This window comes from Loxodonta africana, chromosome 5, assembly GCF_030014295.1.
Source record: "Loxodonta africana isolate mLoxAfr1 chromosome 5, mLoxAfr1.hap2, whole genome shotgun sequence".
Lineage (NCBI taxonomy): Eukaryota > Metazoa > Chordata > Mammalia > Proboscidea > Elephantidae > Loxodonta > Loxodonta africana.
In genome coordinates, this window is record NC_087346.1 from 27,567,720 (window position 1) to 27,593,001 (window position 25,282).

Genomic DNA, 25,282 nt, shown 5'->3' on the forward strand with positions numbered 1-25,282 from the left:
TTCCGGGAGACCACACACTTTATAAATATATTATTTCCTATAATGTTTCACTTCTCTGTTGAGTAAACAAAAAGGCACCCTCCACATTTGTGTGAAAGGAGCACCAAAAAAAGCTACATTTGCCTTGTAAAATAAGGTGCATTTGCCTGCAAAACCTCAGGAAAGATTCTTTTTGACTTGAGAAAAATATGTGACCAGTTTTTTAAAAAGTAGTTAAATGTGAATTTGTATTCTCTGTTATTGTGTTATGGGAGGAAGACGTGGCGGTCTGCTTCCGTAAAGATTACAGCCTTGGAAACCCTATGGGGCAGTTCTTTTCTGTCCTTCGGGGTCACTATGAGTCAGAATCAGCTGGGATGGCAACAGGTTTGGTTTGGATCATTGTGTTAATAACGATCACTTGTGTAAACTACAAATATACTTTTGTTACTGCACTTACAAAACTATGTGTTTCAATTATTTACTTGCTTATTTTCTCAATCAGACTGTGATTTCTCGAGTCATAATAATAATAATAGCTACCATTTAGTGATTTCTGGCTTACATGTTTTATTGAATGATTGAATCCATCGATCAATAGATTCTGGGCGATCCAAACTTTTAGGAATCCAGTTATCTACCGTGAAGAACCACAGCTCAAACCCTTTTAATACATTCAGCACAATTTTGGTTTCTTTTTCTTTAAAATGATTGTGAAGCTAGAAATAATATAGTTGATTAAATATATAAAATAGCCTGCTAACTGGTGGTAGAGCCAGAGAGACACCTATGTTCAAATTCCAGCTCTCAGCCAAGTATGTGACTTCTCTGTGCCTCTGTTTCTTCATCTGTAAAAAGGGAGTAATGAAAGAACTTACCTCACAGAGCTGTAGTGAGCAGAGTTCTGGGAACATGTGCCCACCATAGATATTAATTATTGGTAGTGTTGGTAGTTGTTGCATCTGGTAGTAGTGACATCAAGATCTTTAGGTTCGCCCCTGTCCCAAACCATTCTAGTGATGAAAAAAAAAAAAAAAAGTGATGAGCACTCAGGAAATTATACACTGATTTTTTAATTAGCCTAAGTAAAACAGGTAGGTGAAAAATTTAATGGAGGAGAAAAATCATCACATATTGTAAGAAAAAATGTAAACCTTTGGTGTATAAAATATAACCTAGTCCCTACTCAAGAGGAGCAATCTAGAATTGACTGTTTTAGGTAGCTTCTATCAGAGCTGCTAAAAAGTTGAAAACTGTTTGGTCGTTATTTTTCCATCTTGTATTTCCAGTGTTCTTGGAAGTAAGGGAATCAAGACTTTAATGACAGTTAAGACAAGCTGAAGACGGGTTTTTTTTTTTATTATTATTACAGTAATGAAGCATTCATTGTGCTTTTTCTCCTTAAAACTTTTCAGAAGTAAATAAAACAAATAATTGAACTATAAGGAAGAAGGCATATTCTACAATGTATTCTTTCTGATACAGTATGCTTCCTTATTAATACTAACACTTATGTAATAGCTCTTGACCAAATTAAATTTAACTGAAACATTCACACAGAGTATGGATAACAGGTTAGGTGTTTGATGATCAGAAAAACTATTCATTTATTCATTCAGTATTGACCTGTACAAAAAAAAAAAAAACTCATTGCCTTCAAGTTCATTCCGACTCATAGTGACCCTATAGGACAGAGTAGAACTGCCCCATAGGGTTTCCAAGGCAAGGCTGGTGGATTCAAACTGCCAACCTTCTGGTTAGCAGCCGACCTCTTAACCCCTATGGTGCTAGGGCTCCTGACCTGTTGTATATGGGCATTATATTAGGTATTCCAAATAAATAGTCTCTACCCTCTTGGGGCTTACAGAATAGAGAAAGGACTGTATGTGTTAGCTATTTTAAGCAGAAAAGAATTTAATTAGTTCCTTTCAAATTATTGGAAGGGGTAGATAAATGACCCCAGAAATGAATCCCAGATCAAACTGCGAATCTGGTATACCTCGAAAACTTACAGAATCTAGAAGCCACTGGACTATCTGCTCCCTCCAGAATCACCCATGCGGGCATAATTTGGGAGTGGGAAAGCTGCTACCAGAGCTGCAGGTCTCAGAGCCCCATTATGCCTGCTAGATTCACACCAAAAAAAAAAAGAGGATTCCCTGTGCATCGTTGCATTGTTTGATATTCAGTTCTTACTCAAGAACACCTATTTGGAGAAACCAAAATCCATCTGGAACTCTAGCTGCAAGGGATTCAAGGAAATTTTTAGCTTTCCAGCCTCTTCAGAAAATGAAGGCTCACTAGAAAAAGTTTGAAATAAATGTTGTAATAATATCTACTACAGGGACGAGAAAATGTTTCCCTGCCCGATACAGCTGAGACTGAAAGATGAGAAAGAATTAGCTATATGAACACTTGGACGGGTGCATTCCAGGCAGAGGAGAAACTGTTGCAGAGGCCTGGAAGTGAGAGAGTATTAACTAACCTCAAAAACAGACGGCAGTTTCAAGAAATTCAGCTTTCATTTAGGACAAGATTGCAAGTATACAGAGGCTACCATCTATCCAGTCTAACCCTTCTCTACACTCACACAAAAGCTAAGGTCCTCTGTTAAGTCAAGAGTTATAAAATAGCCCTTCTCCCACTTATGAAGAAGCCGGACCAGAGTGGCTCCAAGCATGAAAAGTACAACATAATTATAACAGCTAAGGTGCACCAGCCCATTTACCTAGATTCTCAGAGCCAGAGGTAGCATTTGGGCCCTGTATGGGATGACCACTGGCAAGATCTAGATGCCTCTCACAGAGTGGCATTGAGCATTTGGTCCCAAAGTTAGAAGGCAGTAAGACACAGGTATATGTATCATGCACTAAGAGAATATTAGACCTTAGAGACAGTCTAATGCAACTTCATTAAAAAAAAAAAAAATTTTATCATGGAAAAATATGTAACAATTTTTAAGTGTACAATTCAGTGGCATTGATTACAATCACAATGTTGTGCAACCATTATCACCATCTATTTCCATTTTTTTTTCTTCTTTTTTTATTGTGCCTTAGGTGAAAGTTGGAAACCCTAGTGGTATAGTGGTTAAGAGCTTCAGCTGCTAACTAAAAGGTCGCCAGTTCAAATCCACCAGGCGCTCCTTGGAAACTCTCTGGGGCAGTTCTAGCCTGTCCTGTAGGGTCGCTATGAGTCGGAATCAACTCAACAGCAATGGGTTTGGTTTGGTTTTGGTTTAGGTGAAAGTTTACAGAGTAAATTCGTTTCTCATTAAACAATTAATACACATATTGTTTTGTGACATTGGTTGTCAACCCCTCGATATGTCAACACTCTCCATTTCATGACCTCGGATTCCCCATTTCCATTTGTCCAATTTCCCTATCCCTTCCTGCTTTCTTGTCTTTGCTTTTGAGCTGGTGTGCCCATTTAGTCTCATATACATATTTGAACTACTTGTGTTATTTTTTGCTTTATGGGTCTGTTTAATCTTTGGCTGAAGGGTGAACCTCAGGAGTGACTTCAGTACTGAGTTAAAAGGGTGTCCAGGGGCCATACTCTCAGGGTTTTTCCAGTCTCTGTCAGAGCAGTAAGTATGGTCTTTTTTTGTGAGTTTGTATTTCTAAAACTTTTTCGTTGCCCCAAACAGAAACTCTGTACCCATTAAGCGATAACTTCTCCTCCCCCTTCCCCCTAGCCCCTGGTAACCTCTAATCTACTTTCTGTCTTAATGAATTTACCTGTTTCAGATATTTTATGTAAGTGGGGTCAGGTCATACAATAGCTGTCCTTTTGTGCCTGGCTTATTTCACTTAGCATAATGTTTTCAAGGTTCATCTGTGTTGTACCATGTATTAGAAAGAATTTCATTCTTTTTCATGGCTGAGTAATATTCCAGTGTAGGTAGATCCTACATTTTGTTTATTCTTTCATCTGTTAATGGATACAACCTTCTCATTTTACAGGTGAGAATACAGGTGAAGAGGTTGAACAACTAGTTCAGGATACAAAGTCAGTGAAATATGGAGAATAGAACCCTCAAGAGCAACCATCCTTTTTACCATGTGTTTTACCCTGCTTTTACCTAACTTTTTATGATCATCATCTCACCTGAAATGCAAATGTGCTGGCTGAGCTAGGACTTTGTCAACTGGTTGTTAGTTTAATATGTAGCTCCTTTTCAGCCAGATGGTATTTAGAACAATTGATTTTGATTAAGATGACCAAGAAATTGAAATATTTCCTTGTAAGTATGACTACTGCCTCCTCTAACCCAAGCCAGTCCTACTTCCAAAGATATGTCTCTTTCCATTTCAGCAAATTTCACTTCCAGAGTTTTTATTATTATTAATTTTGGCAAGAATGATGGGAAAAGTCATAAAACCTGAAGAATAGCCAACAAAAATTAAGGTGACTTAAATGAAGAGTTTCCTTTAAAGAGTCACAGAAGCAAACTAGTTTCTTCATTTGTTTGAGTAAACAAACAAAAAAACCTGTTGCTGTGGAGTTGATAGTGACTCATAGTGACCCTATAGGACAGAGTAGAACTGCCCCATAGAGTTTCCAAGGAACACCTGGTGGATTCAAACTGTCAGCCTTTTGGTTAGAAGCCATAGCTTTTAACCACTATACCACCAGGGTTTCCATTTGTTTGAGTAGTGGATAGGATATAATTAAAGAACCTATAGGAAAACAAGATTATACTACTGAGCTGTTTGTCCAATTGAATCTGTAACCTAGTGAGCATTGTCTATTTTTAGTATTTCATATATGGTTAATTTGATACAAATTAAAACTCTAACTCAGGGAGAGCCTTATTAAGCACTAAAATATCTGAACACTGTTGCCTGCGCTCCTGTGGACTGATAGGCAGTGTGGGGTGGCATTAGGTGGTATCACAGTTCCAGGGGGTTTAAATTGGATTATTTAATCATAAAAATGTACACACACACATTATAGTGTCTTATTGTTTTCTAGAATCTTTAAAATATGTTATTTCTGTTAGTCAAGTTCATACTACAGTAAGTTATATTATCCCCTCAAGAAATTCAAACTCAGGAATGCCTAATGACTTGCGTGTGCCTGGTAAATAGCAGATCTGGGGCAGGATCTCAAATCTGTGTCTATTAACTCTCTGTAGAAAATAACTGATGGCTCACTTTGAAAATTCTAACAAATCAAGCTCTCACTAAAAGGAGATGCTGTGAAAATCCAGAATTGTATATACATATCTTTCCCAGAAATACCACATACTTTATGCAAAATATTTTGTTTTATGAAATGGTAAGTAAGAGTAAATAGATGATAATGTTTTATTTAAAATCACCTTAATCCCAAACCTTTCTGAGTTGAACTGTGAAGCAAACAAAGTCGAATCCTGATGTGATGATCAAAGACGGTAACAAGAACTTTAAATGACTCCTGGCTTTCTCGTGACTTGTTGGTAATAAATCCTAAGACTTTCAGTCTCTACATCACTGAGCACAAGGTTCTAAGGAAAATGTTTGCATATCCCCACAGGGTCAGCTCAGAAAGGTTGAGTCCTGGTGTGGCGTGACCAAACAAGCGAAAGGAAATATTCTGTTCTCTTAGTAGAGAAAAAAAAAAGAGGGAGAGGTGGGGAATTGGAGTGTATAATGGAGAGAGCCACAAGCTGTGTTGGCTTGTCTTTATCCTGTAGCTTTTATAATATCCTTTGTGGAAGGAAAACTTCCTGCTCTAAGAATAATAATGCCCTAAGGAAAAACATCCGTTCCCCTCTTGTAGAGTGCACTATGTTTAACTATGGCAGCTGTTATCTGCTTTGAGTTAAAAGGTGGCTTATTCCCACCTCCACACTTCTGAGTTCCAGTTCCACTCATGTTGACTGCTCCATTTCTGGTGTTGGTGACGGGTATAAACAACAAAACTGTTTATCTAAACATTTTAAATCCTCGTCTCTTCCCCTCTTTCAGCCTACGCCTTAGCCTGTGGAACCAACTTCCCAGGATGCATACTTTGTTGTGAATTTTGGTCTTGGGAAAAGATTCTCATTATAGAGTGTGAGGAAGGTGACATTCATTTAAAGTTTAAACAAGCCTGGTATATGTAGATGAAATCTGAAGGCCGTGAGAAGAAGGAGAATATGCAAGAGCCCTCAGATTTGTGGGGGAAGTTCTAGAGTACACCATACAAATTTGTTAGTTTGACCTTTTTGCTTCAAAAAAGATGATGTAAAGCAGAGTCATGATATTCGAAATACTCATAGGAAGCCTAGGGGTTTGGAGTGAGTCAAGGAAAAAACATTAAAGTAAGAGAAGGTGTTTAATTCAAATTTCTCCATTTTTCTTCCCTCTACCTCGCATCAAGTTAAAGCTTCTTTTCATCAGGGTAATCTCAGCCTGATCTGACCAGAGCAGTTTAAACAGTACTGGGAGGGGGAATGATCAAGCAGGTGGAATAAGTAGGGAGTTCCTGCAAATTCTGATCCCTACAGGGGTGCAGCGGGAAATATCTGTGAGAAGCCTGAGAGCTCTACTCAGTCTGAGGGATCCAGGGCTCATCTCCCCACTAAGCTGTTTCTTCCTGGGAATTGGGGTGCGTGTGGCCTGGATTTTAAGGAAATCTGGAAATCTTTTTTTTTGTTTTGTTAAATTCTCCCAGTTTTTAAACAGTATAACAAAGATGTCACTTTGAGAACTAAGGTGCACCTGACCCAAGCCATAGTCTTTTCAGTTGCCTCATATACATGCAAAAGCTGGACAAAGAAGACAGAAGAATCAATGTGTTCAAACTGCGGTATTGGTGAAGAATATCGAATACTGTGTATTACCAGAAGAATGAACAAATCAGTCTTAGAAGAAATACAACTGGAATGCTCCTTAGAAGCAAGGATGGTGAGACTTCAGCTCACTTACTTTGGACATGTCATCAGGAAAGACCATTCATTAGAAAAGGACATGTTTAGTAAAGTGGAGGGTCAGTGAAAAGGAAGGAAACGCTGCGTGAGATGGATTGACATAATAGCCAAAACAGTAGACTCAGACGTAGTAACGACTGCGAAGAGGGCTCAGGAGCAGGCAGTGTTTTGTTTTGCTGTATATTAGGTTGCCATGAGTTAGAACCAACTTCATGGTAACTAACAACAACAAAACAGCAACTTTGGTGATTTTTAAAAACACTCTGTACCAAACTAATCAGGTTGGAACTCACTTGCCAGCTCTCTAGTTTTCCAGCTCAGGTTAATGAGCTTTGGAACCTTAAATACAAAGCTTGTTGACTCACTCACATTGAGCTAGGGGAATGAGGTTTTTCTTTTCTGCTCCGTGGCGGATGGCAATGAGTTTGGTTTTTGGTTTGGTTCATTTCACACAGGTTTATATTAAAACTGTTTTAATTGGTAGTCACATGGGTACAGAGGTGTTTTAAGATACAGCCCCACCTGTAGCTCTCAAAGTAGTTTGAGAGAAAGATGAATAAGAAATTACATTATAGTGAACTTCATGTAATTAAGCAGGGTGGGGCTAGCTCAGAGGGAATTTAACGCTTCACTGGATGGGAATTGTGCCTTAAAGGAGTCAATTGGTTAAAGAGAATGGGAACACTTAGCAAGAAGAAGCAAAGGTGCAAAGGCACACTGATGAAAGAGCAAGACATATTTGAAGGAATCACAGGTATTTGCCACATGTAAATGATTATAAAAACCAAAACCAAGGATGTTAATTAAAAGCAGATCCTCTACTAAAAAAACAAAACCAGCTCCCAGACCTACTGAATTAGAATCTCCAAGTGAGTGTTTTTTATAGGTACCCATGTGATTCTTAGGATCATGATTGAGTGGGGCAAGTATCATGGAAGACAAGTTCTCTAGGCTACAGAGTAGGGATTGTGTCAAATCTGAGAGCAAGATGGTCTGCCTGGGCTAGAAGCCTGTCTCCATTCCTTAACTACCCTTTGTTTTCTTAAGTAAAGTGCTCCTTCTACATTTGTTTGCCAACCGTGCCCTTCCCCTGCAAGCTATTTTCATAACTGTGCTATGCTAATTGTTTATAGCAACATGTAAAAAAAATTAGCACAGTGGCACTTAAGAAAATACCACGAGGGGGGAGTGCATGTTTGGCAAATAAACATAGAAGGCACATGTTATTTGTGTAAAAATACAATAGCTGGACTAGCATAGTGAAATAATGACTCTGAGTATAAAAGCCACCACAAAATTGGTTTCCACGAGGCGGAGGACAGATATACTCTCATTCCGTGACTTCTCCGCCATTTCTGACACCAGCCATTCCCCCTACAGCAGTCTTTCTCTATTGGGCTCTATAATTCATTGCAATCATCACAGCAAACTCACGGAAACACCATGTTTGCAATACCAACTTTAATATAACACAGAAGGATGTCAACAGAAATGAAGATATACATAGGGCAAGATTTAGGAGGAGTCCAGCATAGGTTCTCTACCTTTCAAGAGGAGCCACTTAAGTCTCAAAGGAGACCTGCATACCCTTCCAGAAAACTGATGTTCATTTTCATCCATCAGGAAACTTTTAAACGAGAACTGTTCTGTGATGTTACATGGTAGGATCTGCTGTCGGCCAAGAAGCCAAGAACCTCAGCTGGTTCCTGGCACCTCCCAGCCAGCTCTTGGACGGTCCCTGCTCTGTGGGCAGCCCATTGCTCAGGGCGCATCCCAGCTCTCAGGGTGTTACAGCTCTTGGCCAGGGTTTGGTCTTTATACTCTGCAGCGATTTCCTGGGCCTGATCTTTATCTCCGCGTCTTCTGGTACTATTACAACTGCTACCTCTATCACCATTGTAGGTTTTTCTGGCCTGGGAGCTTCTCAGCTCAGGACCTCTGTGCCAAAAGATGCACTCCCCTCCTGGCTGTCCTTGATCAGGAGGACCCATCTGATCCTCTGCGTTCTAGCCCTCCAGCCAATCCGAGTATCAGTCAAATACCACACTCAGGAACTGACCTTTACCCAATTTGGGAGGGAGAGAGGGGGCTGACCTTTACTGGGATTGGCTGGAGGGCCCCTGTAGTTGACCTTTACATAAACTTTACCCAGCCAATCCAGATAAAGATCAGCCCAGGCAAGGTTTAGGAAATAGGACTAGAAGGCCAAATTTCTTTTTGGTAAGGTAATTCTACGCGACACTCATGGGCAAGAAAATTAATTTTCCACACCTGAAAATGTAGCTGTGTATCCACTTTATAAGGTTGTCTTGAGAATTAAATGTAAAATGCTTACAATATTAACATTATCCAGCTCGCTTTATTCCTAGCCTGTAGCACTTGGCTAGGCCCAGAGTAATTAATAAATATCTGTTGAATAAATAAGACTGGAGAAGTATAAAAGTAACAGGCCATCAGGACCCTTCATCTTCTTACTGTTCTAGGTGATGTTCTCAGGGAGGCAACCCTCTCTTCTCTTCCATTTGCCTACTTGGAACCACATTAGTTACCCTCATGTGGCTCAGTTTAAAAAGTTAAAAAGGGAATAGCTCCCATACTGAAGGATTTCTAGTGTACCACATTAAAAAGAAAAAAAAAATTGAAAATGCTGTTGCCTTTCAACAAAGTGAGAAAGCTTGGTGAATCACCGCTGCTTTGATTAACAGCTCTATTTCATTTTCCCTTCCTCACCTTACCTCAGGCTGCTGTGGTACCATCTGCTCAGACCCTTAAAATTACTGACTTCAGCTTCAGTGACTTTGAGCTGTCGGATCTGGAGACGGCACTGTGTACAATTCGGATGTTCACTGACCTCAACCTTGTGCAAAACTTCCAGATGAAACATGAGGTAGGAATGCAGTGTTGGCCCTCAGAAGAGCACACGCGCCTGTGTGTGTGTGAAAGATAGTTTGGAATGCAAATAAGAAATAGGAATTTTTAAGTTTCAGTGATTAATATGCCATCACCTAACACAAACCCGTATTTTTAAAGAAAAATTGTGAGCTATTAAAAAAGGAAGAAGCCCTTGTGTGTAGTGGGTAAAGCACTTAGCTGCTAACCGAATGGTCAGTGGTTCGAACCCACCAGCTGCTCCATCGGATAAAGATGTGGCATTCTGCTTCCCTAAAGATTACAGCCTTGGAAACCTTATGGGGCAGTTCTTCTCTGTCCTATAGGGTATGAGTCTGAATCGACTCAACGGCAGTGGGTTTGGTTTTGGTTATAGGGTCGCTGTGTGTTGGAATTGACTCGCTGGCAGTGGGTTTGGCAGTTTGGGGTATTAAAAAAGGACTCCTACCATATATCAAGCGCCAGGATGAAAAATAGAGAAAAAGAGTATTCCAAGAAGTAAGAGCAGGATTTGCAAAGCCAGGATGACAGGAAAGATTAGGGGTGGAGCGTGTGGAGCACTGATTGAGGGGGCTGAGAGAAACAACCGGACGGGAGAGCAAGAAGCCGATCAAATTGATCCTTGTCAGCCATTCAGAGGAATTTGGGTTTTATCCTGAAAACAATCGCAAGTTACTGAGGAATTTTAAGCATGGAGGTAACATGATCTGACAGCAGAGGTAAGAATAACTACATACAGGGAAGGTTATGATAACAATGTACAGTGTCCTCCTTTGGAAATGAGAAAGGGGGCTTGAGGTGAGACCCAGCTCTTGGTTAGAACATGATGACCCGCATGGGGTAAAGATGAAAACTTATTTTAACCACGTTGGTTACCTTATTCTCAGAAAGTAGTCAGACTAAAAGGAATACCTTTTAATCTCATTTTGGAGATACCAGGGAAATTTCATTTGTTTCATAGAGCTATGTATATAACGTTAGACTAAGGGGGACAAGAAAGGACTTTTTGGAAAAATTTCAGTAGTCTTGCCTTTAAAGTTATTTTTCTGGTCAGTTCAATATCTAGTCTCCTTATACAGATTTCTTCTCAGGAAAGTTAAATGTCTTGAAGGCCTCTACTTTTCAGCAATCCAATAATTCCTGCAATGAAAGTTATTAGCATATAGTATGTACCCAGTAAGGAGCCTTGGTGGCGCAGTGGTTAAGCACTTGGCTGCTAACCAAAAGGTTGGCAGTTCGAACCCACCAGCTGCTCTACAGGAGAAAGATGTGGCAGTCTGCTTCTGTAAAGATTACAGCCTTGGAACCCCGAGGGGGCAGTTCTACTCTGTGTAATAAGATCCCTGTGAGCCAGAATTGACTTAATGGCAGTTTTTTTTTTTATGTACCCAGTACTGTGCTAGGTGTACCTTTTAGTGATAAGCTCTCCCTGCTGTCACAGCCCTCACTGTTAGGCACGAAAGCTAAGATCGATATATTGTCTTTATGATGGCTTTACCTGTCTTGAATTTAACTAAACGTTATATCACTCTTGGGTGAAAATAAGAAATAACTGTCTGTAAACTCTTCTCTAGCAGTAGTACATCACTCTTGTTAGAGTGTGTTAAGAGGTATTGTCTCATCGAGTCATTACAACAAGCAATCAAGAGTGGTTTTTTGTTTATTATTGTCCCCATTTTACAAATGAGGAAATTGAGATAACATGGTAGAGCAGAAAGATCATGGGTTTTGAGTCAGACAGACCTGAGTCTGCATCTTTGCTCTACTAGTGATTACCATTATTCCTGTGGACAATTAAACTCTCACATTCTCAGTTTCCTAATCTGTTAATTGGGAAAAATGGTAATGCCTCCCTCATAGGAGTCTTGTGAGAATTATAAATGCATCTATGTAATTATTAAAGTGTATATTTGTATGTGTATAGATATGTAAATATTCTGCTTAACACACAGATGTAGAGTACATGTCAATTACCCCATTCTTAGGCCAAGTTTGACTATGGTAGTGTCACTCCATCAAATGTCTCTGTTGTAGATTATTGGACTCGATTTTTAAAACCTTTTCTGTTAATGGAATAAAGACTTCATTCAGTTCTGCTTCCTGCTAGTTAAGAGTAAACCTAGATGACTTCTCAAATCTCCTTCCATTCCCAAGAGTTTTCATACTTTAAACTTACTAGTAACGCTTCTGTTGAAAGGGCTTGGCCATTACAAAGGAATGTGATCCTTGTCTCTTTTTATGAAATTCTTATAAGTTGATTTATTTCTTATTTAGTTTTTAGATAGCATTTGAGGGCTGGGTATATAGTTACTCTCAGTTTCTTTAGCAATCGTTTTCTTTCTGTTTCTTGAACTTCTATGCATTAGGCAAATATTTCTTCTCAATTTGTGATTCATCTGTCCTCCTTTTATGTTTGAATAACTACTATTCTAATTCTGGTCGACATCAACTTGAACATCACAGTCATTCGGGTTGGCTTTCTTGCCTTAGCACCTCTTCTGTTTTATTTGTTTTAGATATCACTGTCAGTATAATTTAGGATGATACGATTAAAATGTTGTGACTGGAGAGGATGTTAGCATTTTGAAGCTTCCCTGACAAAGAATATTTCCTGTTGAAAGATATGTCAAAGCTTCACGTATCAGCTTGGCTTCCTTTCCTTGAGTTACTCCCCTATAACCGCCGCACTAGCATTGCCTTTTGCCAATCTCTGAAACAGATTCTTAACTTTACTCACAAAAAATCTGCATGTGCTGTACTTTTTTTATTTTCACCTTCTATCTTTCATGTCATTTCTTTCTCTGAAGTATATCTGCTCCATTTTATGCCACAGCATATTTTTCTCTTCCTCAGTGTGACCCCAAAATCTCTCTTCTTGGGAGAATCCAAGGATTGACTTCGTGCCACTTGGATTGCTATTTGGCAGTTTATAAATTTGTGCTTTCAATTTTTATATTGATTTGTTTTTCATATGTATAGGAACAGAAAGACCTGAAAATAAAAGGGATAATATGAAAGCACTGTTCACGTACCAAATCCTCTGCAAGCAGGTTTCCCCCAGCAATGGAGAAACCTTGTTTTTGGCCTACTTCTGCAGCCAGTCATACTGTGTCGGATATTGTCAGAGGAGTATCCTTTTCCCTGGTACTTTTACCATTCGCAGGCAGTGCTTTTTGCGTTCGAAGCATCCCCAGTGATATAGGCAGGAAGAAGCACATACTTATCTTTACAGATCCCCAAAAGTACAGTAAATCATTCTAACTTGAAGAGACTCTGAAGCTAACACAAACACAGAATACCCATGCCTAGGTCCCATGAGTCCCAGGGAATTTTATAGACTCTTCTCAACTCATGAGACTGGGAATAGCCTCTCCTTTTCATTCCATCTTTTAAAATATTTTTTTTTCCATATGGAACCAGGGCTTTATTTCACATATGTTATTTTTTTAAATTACTTCTTGATAACCCATCGGTAACTCTGCCTGAATATTTAAGCATGGTTTATAAAGGGACAACGATCTAATGATTGTGTTAGGACTTGCAACTCCAGTTTGTCCTTGGATATGTGCTGTATATCCTGCCCCCAATCCAATCTCAAAGCCTTGTACTAAATACTGTCTCAGACATACAAAGTGGACCCAAGGGTCTCTAAAGTTGAATTTATATACATGTGTGACTATCTACTTGGACTCCCTTAACTGAATATCTTTTAAAAAGCTAGTCTGCCCATGCTAAAAATAACTTTCTTAGAGATGTCTTACATTTCACGTATAATTTAGTTAACGTCATGGTTATTTAACGTGATGGTTAATGTGGTGGGCCTTGGAGCTCAATTTTGAATTTTGGCCCCACCCCTTGCTGGCAGCATGACCTTAAGGAAGTTACTTTACGTCTCTGTGTGTTATTTTCCTCATCTGCAAAATGATGCTAGTAGTGCCTCCCTCACAAAACGGCAAGCATTAAATGCGAATACTTTGTACTGTGCCTAGAACATGGTGACTGTGATCAATGCTAGCGATTATTGTTGTTACTTATGTTTTATTTATTTCCTAAAGGTTCTTTGCAGTTGGATTTTAAGTGTAAAGAAGAATTATCGGAAGAATGTTGCCTATCATAATTGGAGACATGCCTTCAATACAGCTCAGTGCATGTTTGCTGCTTTAAAGGCAGGCAAAATCCAGGTACTTTTTAGAACTATTCGTGTATTTAAGACATTTTGTTGCTTAAATAGTAAAAATTAACAGCATTTTTTTAGTTTTAATGTGCACTAAATGGAAGCCCTGGTGGTATAGCGGTTAAGAGTTACAGTTTTAACCAAAAGGTCAGCAATTCAAATCCACCAGCTGCTCCTTGGAAACCCTATGGGGCAGTTCTACTCTGTCCAATGGGGTCGCTAGGAGTTGGATTCGACTTGAAGACAACAGGTTTTGTGTTTTGTTTTGTTTTGTTTTTAATGATAATTGGTACCAGCCTGCTTCCGTAGAGATTTACACCCTTTTAAACCCTGTGCGGCAGTTCTACTCTGTTTCATAGGGTCAGTATGAGTTGGAATTGACTCAATGGCAGTGGGTTTAATGATGATTGAAAATAATATTTACTTCTGCTTTTACATAACAGATTATATTTTGTTAATTAAGGAGGACTGTTGTCGTTTTGTGCCTTAGAGTTGATTCTGACTCATAGCGACCCTATGGAACAGAGCAGAACTGCCCCATGGGGTTTCCTAGGCTGAAATCTTTATGGGAGCAGATCACCAGGTTTTGTCTCCGTGGAGTGGCTGGTGGGTTCAAACCCCCAACTTTTCGGTTAGCAGCCAAGTGCTTAACCAGAGAGCTGTTTAGGACTAGTATGGCAAATTCTTAATTGGTCATTTTCTTTTATATGTAATATATATGGCATATTTAAATTTTTTTGTTGTTTTTTGTTTACCTTCATGTTACACTTAGTCTTTGGGCAAATAAATATTTTCTTCAGAGGAAAACTCTACAGTATTAATAAGAAAATATACCCTATTTTCTCATGTTCAACCGACTCCATAGTAGAGTTCCTCTAAAACCACCCAAGTCCTGAATTTGGCTTCAGAGATAAGCCCCATAACGCGTTGCCGTTGAGTTAATTCCAACTCATAGTGACCGTAGAGGACAGAATAGAACTGCCCCAAAGGGCTTCCAAGGAGTGGCTGTTGGATTTGAACTGCTGACCTTTTGGTTTGCAGCCAAATGCTAAGTCCAGGGTCCTTTATCTCATTTTCTCTGGAGCACTCAGTCACTTTTATTTTGTTCGTATTGTTATTTGCCCTCAAGTGGATTTCGCCTCATGGTGACCCTGTGTACAGCAGAACAAATCTTGCCCATTCCTGTGTCATCCTCACACTTAGCAGCGTGTTCTAGTCCATCAGTCAATTTTACAAGTACTCTTTAATCAAAGAGTTTTGGTTTTATATGCATTGATTAGAGACTATTTACCAAGAAGATCAACACAGAAAACATTTACATAATTGGTTCCTTTTCAGGTCAAATTTTATTCATAGCTCGACTAGTTAATCTAGATAAGTGATTCTAGGCATCCATCCATCATATTACTGTTTTTAATTCAGAGCTTCCTTGCCTTTTGTCTTTGTTTTTTGTTTTAATAAATTCTAAAAATGGAATTCTCTGCCTTCATAGGGTGCACATGTTAACTGGCTGGCTCTAAAAGATGCGATTACTAGCAAAGGAGCCACGTGAAATGTCATAATCTTATTTTCCTGCTGTAGCAAACATTTCTAGGAAATGGGCTAAATTTATTTTGGAATATGGAAAGGTCATAAGGATTATCTCCACTAAAGACTTATCCTTGCATTTTGTGAGAAATAACAAAATGACAATTTCTGTGTGTGTCATAAAACCTATTTAGAGTGTTGAGAGTTCCAGCAGAATACAGCTGATAATAATTTCAAATTTTTTCTTGCTAATGAAGGAGAACAGTGGCATAGATAATACAAATGGCAGATGTTCAAAAATAACCTCATTTGGTTTTAGAATATATTATGCAACTTTTTAAATTTTTCATTTCTAATTATCTTTTTTCTATTCTTTTGCTTAATATTCACATTGTCTATATTCCTTAAGGATACAACAACTGGTAGCAGAGACTGAAAGCAGAAGAGTCTACAGGGAACTAAAAGTCAGAGAGGAAACAATTATTTAAAGTGTTTTCTGATTATTCCATATGCGTTGTTGTTAGTTGCCATCGAGTCAATTTTGATTCATTGTGACCCCATGTGTGCAGAGTAGAACTGTGCTCCATAGCGTTTTCCAGTCTGTGACTTTTCAGAAGCAGATTGCCAGGCCTGAGGCACCTCTGGGTGGTTCAGATCACCAGCCTTTTGGCTAGTTGTCAAGCACTTAACCGTTTATACCACCCAGGGACTCCATATTCCATACATACATGTATGCAGTTGAGATAGATAATTGAGAATTAGTAGTATACTAGAGTTGGACAAGTTATTGATTTTTGAAGGGGGGGCATTTTGACTTTTTCTGTTGATTAGTGACATTTGTAGTAACTCCATCCTGAGTGACAAACTACATCTCATTTCCCGCAGAATAAGATTCTAGCTTGAGTCCTTGACTATAAAACACATATGTAAAGTACTGAGAAAAATACATGATTGCTGTGGAGAGGTGGTATAATGCCCTTCACCGAACTGTGTCTTTCTGTCTCTTTCCTCCAATGCCTGTGGCCACGCAGAACAAGCTGACAGACCTGGAGATACTCGCACTGCTGATCGCTGCGCTAAGCCATGATCTGGACCACCGCGGTGTGAATAACTCTTACATACAACGGTAAGACATTTTCCCCAGCAAAAGAAGAAGATGCTTCTGTTAAACTGTAGGGCTGTAGTTCTTAAAGTGAAAGCCACAGCAAAATTTGATGGTACAGAGTTTCTGTTGGCCCAAGTCCTATAGGTACTCTGGTTATATTTAAGGGAAATGGAAAAAAATAATGCAAGCCCAATAACATGTTGGGTAAAAAGCAAAGTTGCTGGCCTGAAGTTAAAGTATTTATGTTCAGAACTGTATTGCTTTAGTCTGTGTAGACCCCGCTGAAGATCTTCATTGGAAAACTATTAAGACTAGTTCAAAAAAGGTAGAATTTTACCCTGGAACTGAAAAAATAATGTTTGAAAAGTGCTTAGCTTAGTCCTTGGTACTCTGTAAGTACTCAACAGAAGGAGGCTTCTGGTCTCAGTGGAGACTGTATAACACAGTGTTGGAGAGCTCTGGCCCTGTGGTCAGACATGGATTCAGATCTTAGCTTTGCCCTACAGTCCTTGTGTGACCCTGGGCAAGGTAGCTAATCAGCCCATACCTCAGTTTTCGGATCCATAAAATGGAGATAATAGTATAACCTACCTCATAGGGTTGATGTAAGTTTGAACAGATAGCACGCATCAGTGCCAAGTTGAATACTTGGTACGTGTTCAGTGTTAAATAGTTGCTGGCCTTAGATACTAATGATAATCGTACATCATCTGCTCATTGGCTGACATTGGGAGCAAGATACCAGTCCTTCAGAGAAGAGTTTCAGGCTTCTGTAAAGACCATACTTAAGTGACATTCGCAATTACAAAGAGATGATAACGGTGACATCACTTTTCATCAAATTTTTGAGCCACTGTGACATTTTTATTTTCTTATAGCAATTTGATCAAAAAGCCTACAGTTTAATAGTGAAATCTCTTTACTACTGAGCATTTTTTTTTTAAGTGTGCAAATGATTCAGTTAGTGGATAAATCTCTTGAGGAAATTCCAGATGTCTTGAGGGAATATCAGAAAGCTCTCTAATCAGATTCTGTTTATCTAAATAAATGGAAAACTCCATGTAAAAAGAATTGTAGCAATGCAGTAACCATGTCCTTTGCTAACTTTTTGATGGGAAAAGAGAGCAGGCTCTTGCCTGAGTGTCTCAGATGGGCTCTTTAAAATATTAAAAATTTAAAATGTAATGTTGGGAGAACTGACTGGGTGACGTATCCCTTGTCCCCTGTGCTTTGTCATGTGATTGTGTTCCTGAGCCTCAGATAGACACAGGAAATAATGATGAAAAGTAACATCAATAGAGTCAAGCCACATAGCATGGCCTTCCACAGCCAGCACAGCCTAAAGATCGAAGTAATTGTGTGATACGTGTCCCTCTCTACCTCAACTGAACGTAATGTTATTAGTCTATGGATTATTAGTACATGGATTGTGCTGAGATGCTGTATTGCCCTGCTTTAGAGTGAAAAAATTGCTCAGCTATTTTTTCCTTTGTTTATTTAAAAATACTTATCCGGAAAAACATCTGGAGAAACGTCATCTTCTCTTCAAAAAAAAGTCCTGGGAAAAAGTCATAGACTGCAAAACCTTGCTTTCACACACACCACAAAGCAATCTTCTACCGAGTAATAATAACTTAAAAAAAAAAAAAATTAAAGCAATTTCAGAGATTTTTATTTTTTCCTACATCCCTGTGGTTTGACTAGAGGAAACCAAGAATTTTCCAGGATGGTTCTTTTATTCTTTCCTTAGTGGTAAATGAATGATACTTAAAGTAGAATTTTCTTGACCAGGGGAATCTTGGGAGATTACAAGTACCAGGAACATGCCCATATAAAGTACTAATTTCTGAAAAGGTATACTGTTTTCAGATCTCATTCAGATATTCAAACTAATATGTGAGGAAAAGTAAAACAATAAAAGAAGGCACAGAAATAAAATGAATGCATCAAAAAGAAGTAAGACCCTAATGTGGTGGTAGAGTTAAAAACTGAAATTCTCCTGTCTTGAAAATCTTTTCATAAAATGAACTTGAAGTAAGATATTCCTTGAATAGGAAGTTCTCCCTGATCAATTCTTATGTCCTTCCTCGATTAGGAAGGCTACCATTATGGAGGAGTACTGTTAGTATGGCAGGGAAATATTGGTGGGAAGAGCTCACTGCTCATAGGTTGAAAAAGAAAAGAGAGATTTCAGATAGGTATTGCCATATTATTTTAAAAATAGGGTGTAACAGGTACAAATTGGCTGAAGTACAGACATCTATGAGAGAAAACACATTTGTAACGTTTGGATTGCTTAGGGAGATTTCCAGAATTAGGGCTGCAGAATTAGGATATATTTCGTTAGATTCAGATTCGTGAGATACTATAGTGAAATTATCCTACATTTTAGACAGATGGCTAATGGGCATTTATTAGGGCATTGGCACCTTGCTAGGCGGCAAGACAACTGTAAGAGTATAAAATGTGATTCTGGCCCTGACAAATTTTCATAGTCTCATAAAACAGTAGTGATCGATGCAAAAAAGTATCTAGTAAGTCCTGGGTTGTATAACAACATTGACTGCAAATGCTCAGCTGAGAAGGAAGTTGGTCAAGACTAGTTTAGTCGGTCCATCTCCACTATTAATGGGGGAAGCGAGACTTAAGCTGGATCTGAAAAAGTAGGTAGGATTTAGAGAGGAGAAAGGATAAAGATACTCCAGGAACACTATGAGGTGGGCATCCTCATGGAACAGTGGTTCTTTGAAGGAAAAATTTGACAATGAGAAGAATATAATAAATAGGGTATTAAATAGTGACCCTATAGGACAGAGTAGAACTGCCCCATGGAGTTTCCAAGGAGCGCTTGGTGGATTTGAACTGCCGACCCTTGGATTAGCAGCCGTAGCACTTAACCACTACGCCACCAGGGTTTCCATTAAGTAGTTAGAAGAGGTAAAGTGGTCAAATAAATGTTTGCTTTTTTTTTAAGTTTAGAGAATCAATAAAATCAGAATAAAATAACTTTCTGGTGGTCTCTGTCAGACTGTATTTGTACTGGGAGAACTTTTTCTGTATCACGGTCTTCGCTGCTCACTAACGAAGGAACAAGAGTGAGCTGGAGTTACAGGCAGCCCCATGGAAATAGAAGGCCAAGAGAATCAGAGATTTAAGAGGGTAGTAAAGACAGCACAGAAGTTACACTTTTTAAAGTTCAAATTGAGTAGAGTCTAGTTTAGCCAAGAATGAGATAATCCCTGGTAAGGTTGGTGAGGTTGGAGATCTTGAGAGACTGTAGATCTGAGTATGAATAAAGTGCAAATTCAGTTACAGTAAAACCTGCGGAGGCTGGAACCTGTGTAAGGCAGAAACCTGTCAGAGAAGCAAAACTCAAATATTGTGCACTAAATAGAGAGCAACAGAGAAGTAGTGACTGCACCAAAGGCAGAAAACTTCTGAGACTGGAAAAACAAGGCAGTCCCGTCTAGTTCCGGCTTTCACAGGTTTCACTGTAGTTCTGATATCAGTAACAATGAATAATAATAGTAGTAATAAATAATAATAGGAACTAAAATTCACTATAAAAACCCATTGCAATTGAGTTGATTCTGACTCATAGCGGCCCTATAGGACAGAGTAGAACTGCCCCATAGGGTTTCCAAGGCTGTAAATCTTTACAGAAGCAGACTGCTCCATCTTTCTCTCGTGGAGTAGCTGGTGGTTTCAAATCACAGACCTTTCAGTTAGGAGCCAAGTGCTTTAACCACTGAAGCACCCAAAAATAAACAAAAAACCCGTTGCCACTGAGTCAATTCCGACTCATAGCGACCTTGTAGGACAGAGTAGAACTGCCCCATAGGGTTTCAAAGGAGCAACTGGTGGATTCAAACTGCCAACCTTTTGTGTAGCAGCCATAGCTCTTAGCCACTGCACCACCAGGGCCCCTTTAACATTTACCACAGACCCTATTATGTGCCAGGAACTCTTATAGACACATATGCGCATACACATTAATTCAGTTAATCCCTATACCACCTTGCCGTGCTTATGATGGTTAGGAGAGCCTCGAGCCGGTCTGCCTAGGTGCAGCCTGACTCCTCTTACCATATGACCTTGGACAAGTTACTGAACCTCTCTGTCCCTCTGTTTCCTTCTCCGTGTGATGGAATAATCATAGTTCCTACCTCATAGGATTTTTATAAGGGTTAAAGGAGTTTGATAAAGTGCTTACTTAGAACAGTGCCTGGCACGTATTAAGCATTGTATAGGTTTTAGCTGTTTTCACAAGGGAATGCTATTAATGACAGATGGGAGTTTAAGGTACTGCTTTGTTTCATGATGGATCAGGGTGTGGCAAAGCTACTATGCCTAATGCAGGTGCTTGCATTTAGTAGCTGTGGGACAAACGAGTGAGCCTGTCTGTTGTTGATGTGAAGAAGAGACAATCAGTAGAGGCATGGAGGTCACAGAGCTGTGAGGGCCAAAGATCAAGTGAATCACCGACTTAAATATCTGTGCCATCAAGTCCAATTAGAGAATAGAAGGAAAAAATAAGCCAAGGCCTGTTTTTTTCTGAGAAGGAGAAGTAACCCCTGATTGGTGATAGAAGGAGACAATAGTGATGATTTGGAGAGAGATGATGATAAAGAATTAAATGGGGTCGACATGGGTTACAAAGAAGTGGGAGTTAGAGATTTGTGCCCAGAGCAGTATATATGGATGAAAAGCAGAATCAAGGTTTTCGCCGTTAGAATCAGTGAGAAGAGGAAGTCTGAGGTGGTAGAATTGTTTTTCTCACAGGGCTTTCATTTCCTATGAATTTCTAAGGCTTTATATTTAAACTTTCTAGAATATTGGTCTGATTTCTGCATAGATGTCCTAACGCCACTCTCAGAGATGGACTGACAACCATGCAGGGCAGGAGGAAAACGCAGGGAGGGAATGCCCATCTGCTAATGCTCACATCAGTGAGGGAACAAAATTCTGCAGCAGTAGTGGTTTAAATGGGTCCCTCTGATGTGACCTCAAATAAGGAGACAACGTAGCCTGTGTCTGAAAGAGTGGAATGTAACAGGATGTAGAATACACTGGTTTCCATAACTATTTTTGTAAACAGGAAATTCGGGGCATTTGTCACCCTTTCATTGATTCATAAACCTATATTTTTAGAATGTAAGTAAAAGCAAACACATAATTTGCATTCATCCCTCTCACAAGCCAAGGCTTTTCTCTAATGTGAAACAGTCCTTTGTGCATCGTCTAAAAATGCAGCGTGCATTTGAGGCTTTAAACCTGTTTGTGTTCTGTCCACCTCGTTGCCTTTCCTCATCCGTCTCTTAACTAGGTCAGTGAGCATGTGCGCCGTGCACAGCGCTGTGGCATCGTGACACCTGTGATGCAGCAAAGAGGATATATCTGAACCCCAGCTGTGCCATTGATATTGACCTTGAGCGAGTTAGATAATCTCTCAGAACTTTTGTTCATCTAAAATATAAATATAATCATGCCAATTTTAGGGAGGTCTCAGCCTGGGTTACCCCAGAGGCAGAGCCTGAGACAAAGGCTGACATGCACTTAGCTTATTGGTGAATGTGATCCCAGGGAGCAGAAATACAGGACTGGGATTGAAATAGGGAGGAAGGGAAAGCCAGTACAAGGATGAGTTATATGGCTGTGCTCTGTTATGGGCAACTGATGTTCAGTTTGCCATCCTTTTGAGGCATCTTCTAAAATTAGACTCAGGACAGTCTAATGAGAAGACAAAAAGGGAAGCAATTATTCATAAGCTCCCATGCCCCATTGCTTAAAGGTGACCCCACAGGCCATAACTCTTCCACACTTCTAAGATGATACGTGCGAGTGCAGAGGGAGTTCCTGTGGGCACCAGCTATGGGGTCAGACAGCTTCAGGGCAGGAGTGATAGATTTTTGCGGGGGACCAGGGCAAAGCACATTCTAATTGGCACCTGCGCAAAGTCTGGGAAAGTTTGCATGAAACTGAACAGTAACTACATCAATGGCTGGAGTAAGAGGTGGGACTGATAGGACTGTGAAGTGGTAAACAGAGGGTCCTACACAGGGTTATCGTAAAAATTAGATATAAACTTCTCTTAGCACAGTCATACGTTCTCAGTAAAAAAAAAAAAAAAAAAAAGCTTCTCAGCAGATGGTAATTATTGTCATTACTGTACTGTATATCGCAGGCTAAGCACATATTATCACACTGAAGAGGTTTACAAATCTAATGGACTGATAGAAACAGCCAGTATCTGGCAGAATAAAATTTATATTAAACTAATACTGTATGCCATTGAATTTCCTACAGAAATGAAAATAACATACTTTAGAAGCTTTTCCTTTTATTCTAAGTGAGGAAATGAGGAAGACTGCAGTTGTTAAATTCAAGTTGAGTTCAGCATATCTAGTCTGAGTGATGAGAAAATACTGTTGCCAAAATCGAGAACCCAAAACACTAGGCAGGATTAAAAATGGAGATAATGGATTCCCTTTACCCTAAGGTCTCTGTTCTTCTTTTAGGCCATATCCCTGGAAAAATCTCATCTACTCCCATGGATGGAATAACCATTTGCGTGTTGATGCATTCCAAATCTATATTTCCAGCCCAGACCTGAGCTCAGACATTTATATCCCCTTGGGTGATCTCCAAAACCGAAAAACCAAACCCAGTGCCGTTGAGTTGATTCCGACTCATAGCAACCCTATAGGATGGAGTACAACTGCCCCATAGAATTTCAAAGTAGCGCCTGGCGGATTCGAACTGCCGGCCCTTTGGTTAGCAGCCGTAGCACTCAGGCATCTTAAAATCAACAGTTCCGACTAGCTGTCTTCTGCTCCTTCATCCCCTTTTTCCTGCGCCAGGAAATGAGATCACCATCCCTCTAGCTGCCCAAGGCAGAAGCTTAGCATTCGTACTTGTTCTCTTCATCTCCCTCACTGGGTCCCCCATCAGGATTTGTTGCCAGTTCCTATCTAATCTACCTCTTCAGCAACTCCCAGGTAACTCTGCTTCTCTTCAGGTCCACTGCTACCCCTTAATCCAGGCAACCATTCATTATCTCTTACCTGGATTACCAGAACTGCTTCCCAGTAGTCTCCTACCTAACACTCACACCACCAGTCTTGTTTCCAGCAGATTCATGCTTTTCACAGATCTGCTCATGTTTTGCCATTCATTGGCTTCCCATTGTCCAGCAATAAGCACAGTACCTGACCGATAGTAAACAAAAAAAAAAATCAAACCAGTTGCTGTTGAGTTGATTCTGCCTCATGGCAACCCCATATGTGTCAGAGCAGAACTGTGCCCACGGGGTTTTCAATGGCTGATCCTTTAGAAGTAGACTGCCACGGCTTTCTTCTGTATGTCCTCTGGGTGGACTCGAATCACCAGCCTTTTGGGTAATAGCCAAGTGCTTAACTATTTATGCTGTCTGGGACTCTCAGAACTCATTAAATGTGGAAGGAGCAAAGGAGACAAGCAAGCAGGAGTTAATATTGCTGTAATGTAGCGATACTTTAAACACTGGATTAGCTGAGGTTACCCATTCTCTTACCTTACTATTCATTTTATTAGTTTTGTTTTCGCTTAGGCTTCTTTCACTCTATCCATTTTTTCCCATGTTACATTTCTCTCTCTTCAACCAATTAAATGCAAAAATACTGAATGACAATTGTGTTATCCAACATTTATTTGGTGCTTTACAATTCATAAATCCCTGTCCTATAAATTTTAGGAACAGGAACTTTTAGAAACTTTATTTTTCTTTTAAAGAAGAAACAGTGATAACTGCTTTATAATTACATCTGAGGGGTCATGAGGAATACGAGAGGAGGGGATACTTGTTATGTTTTAGAAGGGTTTCACACACTTGCTTTGTGCCTGTCCCAACTGTATAATAAGCTGATTATGAGATCTCTCCCCTTCTCTCCACCAGACCAAAGGATCTCTACTGCTTCCCCAAGTTCAACTTAGAGGCTATGGAAATATCCTGCACTGAAAAAATATGAATCCCATGTGGGGAATTTTCTGACCCAGCTGTCAGCTTTCTTCCCTTTCCAAAGGGGGCATGTGCACTGGCTGCCCCCTTTTTCTTACCTTCCGTCACACACACCACCGTTGATTTCATCTCAGTCACTTCTGTTCTTATAGGAACCAAACCAAAACCACACTCGTTGCCATCAAGTCAATTCTGACTCCTGGAGCGAGACTCCGTGTGTTTCAGTGTAGAACTCTGCTTCATAGGGTTTTAAAGGCTGTGACATTTCAGAAGCAGATCTGCAAACCTTTCTTTTCTTTCAGGGCACCTCAGCGTGAATTCAAACTGCCAGCATTTCAGTTAGTACCTGAGTGCTTAACCATTTGCGCCACCCAGGGACTGCTGTTAATCAGCTGACCTTCAGCCTGAGCATTATTTCAGAGTAGAAGTCAGCATGTGAACTTGTTTCCAATTTTGAAATCAATTTCAATTTTGAAATTGAAAAATATTTGTACATCTATTTCAGAGATTTTTTTTTTTTGCTTTATTGCTTGTAAATTCTAACCTCTATGCCTGGGGTTATAACCCCATTTGAAATAAGTAGTCTTTGTTATGTTAACGAGGCAGGATTAGTGTAGGGTGTATTTTGAGTCAGTTGCTTAGAGAAGTTAGCTATTTTTTTGTCCTTATTCCTTATTTCTACTATTCTAGTTAATTAAAAAAAAAACAATG

The 25,282-nt window shown here is 39.5% G+C and overlaps 1 protein-coding gene across 7 annotated transcripts in view; it reads left to right on the top strand.

Moving 5' to 3' along the window:
- Positions 1-25,282, top strand: part of PDE5A (phosphodiesterase 5A) — a 160,572-nt gene that overhangs the window by 105,947 nt on the left and 29,343 nt on the right. For all 7 annotated transcript variants that reach the window (XR_002785850.2, XR_010322028.1, XR_010322029.1 and 4 more), the window contains exons 12-14: positions 9,621-9,767; positions 13,825-13,950; positions 16,502-16,596. Coding sequence is in view for 4 of the 7 variants with exons in the window: in XM_023548615.2 (XP_023404383.1) it covers positions 9,621-9,767; positions 13,825-13,950; positions 16,502-16,596 (368 nt within the window). In the remaining 3 variants the exon portion in view is untranslated. The remainder of the gene's footprint in view (positions 1-9,620; positions 9,768-13,824; positions 13,951-16,501; positions 16,597-25,282) is intronic.